The sequence below is a fragment of the Meira miltonrushii genome, assembly GCF_003144205.1.
Source record: "Meira miltonrushii strain MCA 3882 unplaced genomic scaffold FA14scaffold_5, whole genome shotgun sequence".
NCBI lineage: Eukaryota > Fungi > Basidiomycota > Exobasidiomycetes > Exobasidiales > Brachybasidiaceae > Meira > Meira miltonrushii.
Window position 1 is genome coordinate 1028341 of NW_020289947.1, and position 10855 is coordinate 1039195.

At 45.3% G+C, this 10855-nt stretch overlaps 5 protein-coding genes across 5 annotated transcripts; 3 read left to right on the forward strand and 2 right to left on the reverse strand.

The window, feature by feature from the left end:
• Window positions 1-144: 144 nt before the first annotated feature.
• FA14DRAFT_182206 (uncharacterized protein) lies at window positions 145-3342 on the forward strand (the record flags this gene model as incomplete). The annotated part of the gene is made up of 1 exon (XM_025501183.1): window positions 145-3342. The coding sequence occupies one exon, from the start codon at window positions 145-147 to the stop codon at window positions 3340-3342; it is 3198 nt and encodes a 1065-aa protein (XP_025352597.1).
• A 188-nt stretch (window positions 3343-3530) lies between these two features.
• FA14DRAFT_87028 (uncharacterized protein) lies at window positions 3531-4123 on the forward strand. The gene has a single exon (XM_025503011.1). It carries the CDS (start codon window positions 3755-3757, stop codon window positions 4061-4063), a length of 309 nt encoding a protein of 102 aa, XP_025352598.1. The 5' UTR covers window positions 3531-3754; the 3' UTR covers window positions 4064-4123.
• A 76-nt stretch (window positions 4124-4199) lies between these two features.
• On the reverse strand, window positions 4200-6515 carry FA14DRAFT_175121 (uncharacterized protein; the record flags this gene model as incomplete). Its single annotated transcript, XM_025500577.1, has 1 exon — window positions 4200-6515. The coding sequence occupies one exon, from the start codon at window positions 6513-6515 to the stop codon at window positions 4200-4202; it is 2316 nt and encodes a 771-aa protein (XP_025352599.1).
• A 1173-nt stretch (window positions 6516-7688) lies between these two features.
• Window positions 7689-8652, reverse strand: FA14DRAFT_162466 (DUF1764-domain-containing protein). Its single transcript, XM_025499625.1, has 3 exons — window positions 8237-8652; window positions 8102-8167; window positions 7689-8031 (listed from the first exon to the last, which is right to left on the reverse strand). The coding sequence occupies exons 1-3, from the start codon at window positions 8610-8612 to the stop codon at window positions 7991-7993; spliced, it is 483 nt and encodes a 160-aa protein (XP_025352600.1). The 5' UTR covers window positions 8613-8652; the 3' UTR covers window positions 7689-7990.
• A 173-nt stretch (window positions 8653-8825) lies between these two features.
• Window positions 8826-10649, forward strand: FA14DRAFT_127159 (uncharacterized protein; the record flags this gene model as incomplete). Its single annotated transcript, XM_025496782.1, has 2 exons — window positions 8826-9311; window positions 9357-10649. The coding sequence occupies 2 exons, from the start codon at window positions 8826-8828 to the stop codon at window positions 10647-10649; spliced, it is 1779 nt and encodes a 592-aa protein (XP_025352601.1).
• Between the last annotated feature and the right edge of the window lie 206 nt (window positions 10650-10855).

Consider the following 10855-nt stretch of genomic DNA (forward strand, 5'->3'; position numbering starts at 1 on the left):
TCTTCAAGATTGCGCGTGAAACCAAAGTTTGCGACTTCGTTCGCTGCCCTTAAGGCTATCAAGGCAAGCTAAGGCTTCGCCAAATACACTCTCCAAAGAACATCGTAAAGGACTTGAATCGCGATCTCGTTTTCATTATTCAAGATGTCAGCTTATCAAGGTCACCAATACGGTGATGGTCAAATGACTTCCAACGCTGCAAATCATGGAGTTTATCATCCTCAATATCATCCTCAAGAGCCAATGATGCATGCTCCCGTCGGAAATGGTGTTAACAATGTCATGTCTGCACAAATGGCTGAAGAGGCGGCTTACTATAACATGATGAATGCATCCCGTATGGATGCCGGTGACTATGCCGCAGGAGGCTTTATGCCTTTGCCACAAGCACCTCGTTTGCCTGTTGCAGCTGCTCGTGCTACCTCGATGGCTGCGATGTATTACGATCCTACATTGCATCCACAGCATGCATATAGCAACAACGTTTCCGCTCCTGCTCCATGGGCAGTTCCTTATTACAATCCTGCGAATGGCCACGCAATGGGAGAGTATAATCCTTCGGCTCCTTTTCAACATCAACACGTTGAACATCAAATGATGATGCACAATCAAATGAGCAGATCGCATCAACATCCTCCGCAGCAGCAAGTGGACCCACACACGTACGGATCAGGCATTTATTCGAATCCCGCTCAACCAATCACAACAGACCCTTCTCATCTTGCTGCGGGCAATCATCATTTGGATTCAAATTATGCGCACAATCCAGTCGTATCATCTGCTTCTTACTATGGTTTAAACGCGGCTACGGCGTCTGCGGCTCCGCAACAATTTTATGACTGGGAACAGCAGCAATTTGCAGGAGGAGCAGATGAGTATGATCCTGCGAACGCGGCAGCGTATCATCGAAATAATGCAACAGTAGCAAATGATCCTAGGCGTAATTTGACTTCCGCTGGTATCCGATCAGAGATGACCGGATCATATGGAATGCCGCATGGCCAAGGCGGCGAAGGAGTATATGGCGAATTCCGAAATGTACATGCATTAGATCAACCGTATCATCCTGCTAATGCACAAGCAGGATGGCCTTCGACAAGTTACCCCGGTAACGGTCAATGGCACGATGTCAACCATCGTTCACAGCGTCATTCGATGCAACATCCTCATCAAAGACATCCTCATCATCAACCACCACCATCCTCACATGGCGGTAATTCGATGTGGTTTAGAAAAGGAATTAAAACGAATGAACCTGTCTGGACAGGCCATGAAAGCTCCTTCCCCATAACAAGTTCTCAAGCTCAACCCAATCCACACTTCGTGTCAGAGGCACAAAACTGGCAACATGCAAGACCTGATCAAGGGTATGCTCCACAGCATCAGATGCATCCACTTCAAGGACAATTCAATGCTGATGTGACAGCCGTTCCGCATGCGCAATTCCCACCAATGGATCAAAATGCAATTGTTCCAGCACCCGTACAAGATGCTGAAGCACAAAAAGCTCCTCCTGCACCAGCGCCACCTTCGCCTGATACGTTAGACAAATCAGCCGTTCCTGTCTCCTCTGTAGGAGCTGAGATCATTTGGGTTGCAGCAGCTGCATTGTTAGATCCAGGTATGTGGGTCCGCGCTTCTTTGAACATCAATGCATCCAACAGGAACAGAGTTCGTAGCGGCAGCGCCATGTCTGAGACGTCTTCAAACCCATCTCCATTCACTTCGCCTTTGACGGATTCTCATGATCATTGGGAACAAGCAATGGACATGTCAACGCAAGATACAGATGTCTCAAGAGCAAGCTCCAGCCAACAATCTGCGCATCGCAAGAATGTCAAATCGAATGATCCATATGATGAAAGCAGTGCGAGCAGCTCAGAGCCAGGAACGCCACCAACATCTATCCCTTCGAGAATATGGGAAAAAGATGGACGACATGAAAAGCAAAGCTCTTTGAGTGCATTGCATGGCATGCGCGCTTTGGAGTTGTCGAACGACTCTCGTTCAAGTCATCGATCTGTCAGTCCGATGAATGTGCAAAGTCCATCTCAAAGATCGACATTCCAACGAAGTGCTTCGTACGATCGAGCACGCGAAGCTGTTGTCAGCATTACCGACTTGCTCGATCGTGATTGGAGATGGAGCTTGAATGATGACAAGTTGGAATCTCTTGGTCAGTCACAACGTCCTGAAGCTCATCAAAAGGTTTCAAACGGCCGTCGTTCATCATCATCATCACGACGTGAAGACAACGGTGTTCATGGAGGCGGTGCAAGCATGCCTGGTACTGAGCCTAGTCCTGCTTTCCGCCGCTTTGCTCATCAAGTGTTGGCACAAACACTTGTTTCGCCAACCGCATTCATGTTGAGTTTGATGTACTCTCTACGAGTGTTGCATTTGGCAATTCAAACCCGCTCTGGTAAGCCATCTTTGGATCCCGAAGCTGCAGAGATCTTTGCTCAACCTCCTTCCGCTGCGCCTTTCAAGTTGTTCACTTTGGGACTGATGATTGCGAACAAGCATTTGGACGACAACACTTTCTTGAACAAGACATGGAACGAAGTCACGGGTATTTCACTGGCTGAACTGAACCGTGCCGAGAGATGGTATTTGGAGAAGAGCAGTTACGAGATCACCGTTCCCGAAGAAACATGGGTCTCATTCTTGAAACAGTTGCATCTTCGAACGGAACACAAGATTTCATCATTGGCATCTGCTAAGCGCATTCGCGTTCCTACCAAGCAGGCACCCGATAGTCTTCGTCGTCAAGATTCTTATGTTGTTCCGCATGCAGGCAGTGAAGAAGCTCAAAAGCGCTTCTTGCTCGGTATCGAAGATGCACTGCAGGCATTAGGTTACGATAATGTTTTCGATCTGGCGGCCAACAATGCGCAAGGTCGAGAAGAGAATAATTTGCATCATTGTGCTCCTAAACCGAAAGATTCTCTCACTCATCTCCATCACAACCATCATTCAGCGCCAGCTGCCGATCTGATGCGTTTGTCCAAGAACGCAAATCAAGAAGGAGAGTTTGACGTATTTGAAGACGAGAATGGACCTTATCGACCACACAGCGCCAGTATTCGTAGACTCACTGCGAATGGAGTTGATGGCAAAGACTTGATCAAGAAGCGATCATCTCAAGCAACCCTTGGTGGAGAAGCGGTCTTGAGTAGGAGTGTATCCGATGGTATCACTCCAACAATCTCTTGTGCCCATGAACAACAACGCATTCAATCAAAGCGGGAAAGCAAAGCAGAAATGCATGCCCCTTTGGCACCATCGGTTTTGTTGGATCTTTTGAACAGAGGTCAACATCTAGCGCACGCTGCCCATTGAATGATTGCATCAAGCATGGACCCAGTATACCCAAAAGAAGAATGTGTTTAGGGAGCTTGACTCATTCTCTTCAATCTCCAAAGTTCTCGCCATAGTCACTTGCAATCAGTTGCATGCGACTTATCAAAAGTGAAGATTGTCTAAAGGCATCTCACATCGCTCTCCGTACGACTCGAACTCTTTTTTTCTCGATTCACATACAAGAAGACTCCTTGACAACGACGCATTTGGCTTTACCTATTTTTTAACGACTCTATAGACTTTTTTTTTTTTCGAATCGCTTATTCGTCAAACGCAACCTATTTATCTTCCCAGACAATTTGCTCATATTTGATACATATTCAAAACGGAACCAATCGACATCATCATTTCAAAGAAGAATCGGTCATTTACGCCAACACTTTGCAAAAAGATGACAAAACTTTTCATCTTCTACCTGTTCATATTCAAGTATTCTCGTTTGGGTTTTTCCGCTTCCCATCACAAGGAAAACGGAGTCTTTTCCCAACCTGGCCACCTTCCTTTTGTTTCGCGCGCAGAGATTATCTTTTTCTATTCCAATATTGCATGTCAATATCTTATCCGTTTATACAACAACAACTTCCTCAAAACAAAGCTCAAGGAGCATGCTCCTTTTTTGCTAATGACACCTCAATTCACCGTCGTCATATACATACATACATACTTTATTAGGCACTTTTCTCTCAGCATACTTTTGTGATTTGATGTTCAATTTGACATATTTTGTGGCTATCCTTTATGTTTGATCCGTTCTTGGCTAGGTTACCCAAACTTGACGCAGGTTTCACAAATCTATGGGATTCTATAGTACAGTAATGATACATGTTTTATAGCCATCAGTCTTCCTCATCACTGATCTGCATTTGCTCATCGTTCGGTTCAACGGAGGCATGATCAGACTCATCATCGTTTGCAGGTTGCTCCGGCTCTGCTGATTGCTCATTTGCTGCTTCTTGCTGCTGCTGCATCTTTGCTCGCCATGCATGGGCTGCCTGTAACAGAGCAAAGGATGGTTTTGCCTGTGCCTCTTCATCATCAGGGAACAGCATATCGTAGTATTCCTCCATGCCTTCGCCATCTTGCGCTTCTCGGCGTTTCTTGACAACTCTTGGCATCCGTGCTTCCACTTGTCGCAATCGGTCAGGTTCGTCTGTTCCATGCTCTTGTTCAAACGTTTTCCAGGCTTCGAGTAGCACCACTCGATCTTCTTTTAATTTTCTTAACTTCAAATCATCATAAGCACGCTCAAACGTCTCTCTCGTCTTCACCACTGCACGCGCTCGGCGATCTTGCCTTGCTTGCAATTCGTCTGCAGATAATACCCTGGGTTCCTTCTCAGTCGGCTCTTCCTCATCCTCGTCTTCATCTTCGTCCACTTCATCTTCATCCTCCTCTTCTGCAATCGCAGCTGCCATCCAACTTTGCGCATAGCTGATCCATACTTTCACATGACCAGTCTTTTGTGTTAAACGTTCATAAAGTTCTTGTACGTGAGCCCATTCGCGCATGTCAAACTCAAAATCGATAAACGCTTTCCAAACAATCTCCGGCATATCCAAGCCACCCATTTCATCGTTGCTTTGACGGATGGCAAGCTCAAAGATCGCTCGAGCACGATCATTATCGAACAGATTCCTCTCCAACTCTGCGAATCGGATCCACATTTTGGAATTGCTTGGGTTCCATTCAAGTGCACGTTCGTATAACTTGCGTGCTCGATCAAACTCTTTCAAACTCAATTCCAGATCAACGTATCCGGTAAAGATGCGTTCTTTTGCACACATTCCGATCGCAGCACCTAAAATTTTCCGTGCTTGTTGCAACTGTAACCTTCTGATCTCGAAATTTGCATAATTGAGCCATAGTTTGGCAAACGTGAATTGTTTGTGTGGTATGATTGCAATTGCGGCTTTGTATACCTCCCTTGTTCGTTCATAATCTCCAACGTCAAGCTCTTCAAACAATGCAAAATTCAACCATAAGAATACATATCTCCTCCAGTGACGCTTTTCTTGGCTAGGAGGCACATTAGCAACTGCCATTTCATACACCGACCGGACACGTTTACGGGCTGCTACAAGATCATCCGCATCTATAGAGGTACTGACGGATGCCAACGTTCGATAAGCATCTTCTTCGAGGCGGGTATAATCGAACCAGGTGTCATAATTGAACTTAGCATCTGCGTTACTGTTCAATTCTTCTTCATACTGTATCCTCCGCTTTCCCAGAACGGTGTCCTCGATTCCGGCACGTGTACCATGTTGTTTTTCGAATCGGGTGTAGCTGGCAAACACACCTGATGATCTTGTCTTGGGTAGTCTGTCTAAAGCATATTTGTAGATCACTCTCGCCCGGTCAAATTCACGCAATCGAGTTTCCATTTTCGCAAAAGCAGTGTAGATCGTTTGTGCAAATTCCATCCTTTCTTGCTCTTCGCCAAAGAATTCCATCGCTTGAGCAAATACCATCCTTGCTTCATCAATCGCACCTCGATCTTCTTCAAACTTTGCCCATCGAATGAACTGCTTCGGTTCCGAATGGACATTGATCTTCCTTTTCCAAAGCTCGCTGGCTTTTTCCAATTCTTTGTATCGTACTTCGAGACCGATGTATGCATCCCATGCTTTCTCTTCCGGCTCCCAGCTCATCCATCTTTCGAACACCTGTCTAGCACCATTGATGTTTCCCAGTAATTCTTCCAGATGAACATATTTGAACCAGAGTGTATCTTGACGGGGAAGAATAGAGACAGCTCGATCGAGTAAATTTCTGGCATGCTGTACATTTCTGGCTTTGAGTTCAGTCTCTATGTATCTCGTCCATAATCCTAAATGATGAGCATCTATATCCAATGCTCTTTCAAACACCGATCTCGCTCTTGGCAATTCACCTTGTGATGCTTCCCAAACCGCATATGCGATCCATTCTTTGATATTTTGTCTAACCCTTCTTATCTTTGTTTCGAATTCTGTTCGTTTTCTGGATCTATACTCATCCAATTCTTCTAAATCTTCAACTTTTTGTCGTACTTGTGCAACAGGTGCAACATCTTGACGTTCTTTTGCTTCTCTTAAAATTTGTTCAGCAGAGATTTGAACTGGTGCCGGAGCACGGTTCTTGATTCTTGGTGCCCTTGCATCCCTACTCATGATGATGCATCAAAGGACCTCCCTTGAAAAAGGGCTTGCAAATATGGATGTCAAGAGGAAGCGTGAGAAGATGATGGTGTTCCTGCTCCACCAATTTAAGCGCGTAATTTTTGGAACACACGTGAAGGCGTGGTGACAAAAAGAGCCATGCGCCATCACATCAATCCACGGTGAAGCTTTGACCAGGATCTGGTATCGATTTATTGGGCTACTGGACGTCATCTCGACCCGTTCCGCACACCTTCCGCCTGGCTATAAAGTACCAAGGAAGGCAAAAGGCCGTCACGGACGGCAAATTCGGCTCGTGAACATCTATGGACCTCTCAAATCGGGACGCAGGAACATATTCGTTGCCGTGAACGACAATGGTACGACCAGCCTTCTATGGTTCCGAGAGGCAGAGTTTGAGCAAAGACATATCTCAGAGACCCAGAAGCAAGGTCGATAGACCTGATGCGCAATCATTGTACCACTACCCAACCATTGTTCTTATTGCCAAGAAAATAAATTGGCATACATTCAGCCTTGTTCACACTTGCTCATGATCGTGTCATAGACACCCAATCCCTTAACTACATCCTCACAACGCACTCATTTCGCCAATCCTTTGATGGGCGACATCATGACTACATCTCATTAGCAAACATTAAGTATCTTTCCTCCACCATCACCATCAACATCATCATTTTCATCATCTTTTTCATCATCGTCATCCTCCTACCGGCCGCGAATTTGTTGTACTGATTGAGTGGCCTACAGCGAAGAGGTTGTAGTGTTGGATCTGGAAGCAAAATGTAAGAGGAGACTTGGTGAGTGTAAGAAAGAATGAGTGAGGGAGGGGGAATTTTCAACTTTCAAAAAAGGCCTCCTTATAAATGTTTGTAGTCAAATGAAAAAGTTTGTTCATAGTTTTGCAATTTCATGGAGATGCACTACTGATGCTATCCTGACATCAACGTAGATGTTGCATATCAGGTCCAACGGACGGTACATCAAATCCAATGGACGGTATATGAGCTTCAACGGACAGTACATCATTCCCAACGGACGGTAAGTCAGGTCCAACGGATGCTACATCAAATCCAACGGAGGGTAATTTAGGTCCACCGGACGGTCAATAAAGTTCAACGGACGGTATTCTGTCTGACAGCTGTACACTTTTCAAGATGACATATATCAATTACGATTTTCAATTGAATGTATGCGAGCTACTATCTATGACTCCTCATCGGGCTGAAGACCCTGAGAGTGATAGCGAAAGCAGGCTATTTCTTGTATTGTACAAATTGCTCTTTGCCCTTCTAATGAGCGTACCATCGTTTTGGGAGAAATGACGAGGTTCGTGATAAGGGAAGGGCAGAATTTAGTGAATGTGCGTGGGTGGAGAATGATGTGTCTCATGCATCAGGAGATTTAGTGAATTTGATATAATACAGTATGCCGTTTAAAAGTACAACTTGATCCGAAAAACCGAATCAGAAACAGCAGTCACAGTCGAATGGACATGCGTTGGTATCTGCAGGATGAAAGAGAATGTGTGAGCATTTAAAACATACAGTTGGCCTTCATCACTTTCCTATACTCACCTCCACCTTGATCCAACTTCAGCTCTTTCTCGGAATAGATCGAAAAGCCATCTTCGGTTTTCCGTCCTGTGTGTTGGTAATTGGATCATTAGCGTCATATACAACCGATCAACCGATTGGACATGTAAAACTCACTAGTGGTCCCTCTTGAATCCCGAAACTCTTCATCTTCAGCAGATATTCCACTAGTAGAACTCTTACCCTTCTTTTGCTTTTTGGCTGAAGTGGAAGCTGCTGTTTCTAGCGCTTTGGATGGGTCGACAACGGTCTCAGGCGCTTTTCGTTTTGACTTTGTGTTGGGTTGTGCATCTGCCACCTTTCCACTTTTCTTTACGCTTTTTTTCCCGCTCTCATCTAGATTCTTTCCGTTGGGCTTTGTCAAATCTGACTTGTCCTTCTTTTCGCTCTTCTTCCCGACCTCTTGCAGCTTCTTTCCGTTGGGTTTAGTCACATCTGACTTTCCCTTACTGCTCGAACCCGCGAATATATCATCAATCTCTGATTTGGCCATGCTGTTATATGCTTCGACATAAGGATCGTCAATGTTGTAGAGGTAACAAGATGACAATGTCGTTCGAATGTATGCAAGCTAAAAATGAAATTAACTTTTTTGGAACGCGTTGGTTAATTTACACGTGCGAAGAAAAAAGTGACAACATTTCTCCACTGCAATATAAGAATTACTTCCCATATATTACCACCATCAACCCAAGAAGTTGTAGAGATGGATGATTCAGTATTTGATCCAGATGCACCGAATGTTGATTTATCAAAAAAGAATGAAGCAGACGGCCATGGAAGCGATTCAGAAGATGAAGCAGCTCCGGATTTCGGTCAATTAGCTGCCCTTGCAAGTCGAGCACAAGCTAAGCAAGGATTGTTGCAAGATGATTCTACAAACCAGAACACTCAATTCATACCAAAACGTGGTGATAAGGACTTTGAACCGACCGGATTTACAGGCCAGAAGAATGCTTTGGAAAACAGCAGAAAGGCAATGTTTGATGTGATATCCTCGCAGAGAATCATAAACTCAAAGTCGATCTCCATCGCTACTTGGCATCCTCAACTAAGTAGAGCAATCGTGCATTTGGTAAGAGGGCAAACGTTTGCATCAATGGGAGTCTCTAGAAGGGTGGCAGTACTGGAAGATGGACAATTTGAGGACTTGGCTCACATCTACCAAAAAGAAGGTAAACCAATAGCTTCCGTTGCAGGTGCCACAAAAGAAGGTATATTCTGGCCAAAGATGCAGAGCAGACTGGAACTGTTACCAGAAGAGGCTCTGTATTTAGTGGAGCGTGGCTCGCTTGAATGTCGAATCTACCACAAATCAAACGGATCGGGAACCGTTGAGGATATGCGGGACTATGATGACATTGTTGAAAATCCAGAATGGGTGCCAATGAGTCTCGAGCAAGCATTCTCTACAATACTCGGTGTTGATGGACTGACAAGACCGCACTATCAGCTGTATGCATACCTTAAACGATTAGGTTATATCGTCCAACGCAAGAGCATATCCGATCAATTACGCAAGATCAATGCAGCCACAAATAAAGCTAGCCGTGAATCTTTTGAGACAGAGGGTATCATCGCTGATCCTCATCATCCGTTGCGTCTTTTGACGATCTTCGATCTTCTTCTGTATCCAATCCGGCGGATCGTCCAAATAGCAAGCCATGGTCTGAACCGTCTGCAAGGCTTCTTTCGTTCCTTGCTTCAACGGCTCAGGAATTGGTTCAGCAAAGTTACAGCTGCTTCAACGAATACATCATTCATGTCTCGACCAGGTTTATTGGGTATCGGCACTTCGTCATTTTCCGGCTATGATGAAGTGTTTGATCGACTCCGAATCGTTCCCACGGGTCATGACGCAAAGCTGATTCGACCTGAACTCAAACAACAACAAGACGTTGCACCAGAAATATTCTACTACGCCTGGAGACCTGCTACACATTTCAAGAAGAGTGATCCTCCGTTGCCGGAATATCAATTAGCCGTGATGGACGTTAGACATACAAGTTTACCGAGCGCATTCGCATTTGCAGATCTATTTGAACATATACCCGTTCCACTTTCAACGCAAGATTGGGAACAAATGGATGAAGAAGAACAAAGGGTTTGGAAGATGGCAGAAGAGCAAAGGAAGAGAAACAATGAGAGTTATGGAAAAGGAGCCGTGAGGAAAGCTCAAGCACTCAAACAGGCAAAAGAGGCACAGGAACAGGGTCATGATGGTGTCATCACCTCACAGATCAGCTCCATCGAGAGGATATGGCATCGATTCGTTAGCCTACTGGGCTTCATCTCGACCCTTTTCGCACACCTTCCGCCTGGCTATCAAGTGCCAAGAAGGACAAAAGGTCGTCATGCACAACGTGGTGGACAGCAAAACCGACTCGTCAACGTCTACGGGCCACTCAAATCGGGACGGCGGAACATAATCGTTGCCGTGAACGATTGTGGCACGACCAGCCTTCTACGATTCGGAGAGGCGGAATTTGAACGATGGCGTATCGCAGGAACCGAACGACAGGGTCGATAGACTAGATGCACAATCATTGTACCATTACTCAACCGTTGTACTTGTAATCATTGTACTTTATGGCATACATTTCGCCTTGATCACACATGCCCATGATCACACTTGCTCATGGCCACCCTCACTCATGGCCTCACTCACTCATGGCCACCCTCACTCATGGCCTCACTCACTCATGGCCTCACTCACTCATGGCCTCACTCACTCAT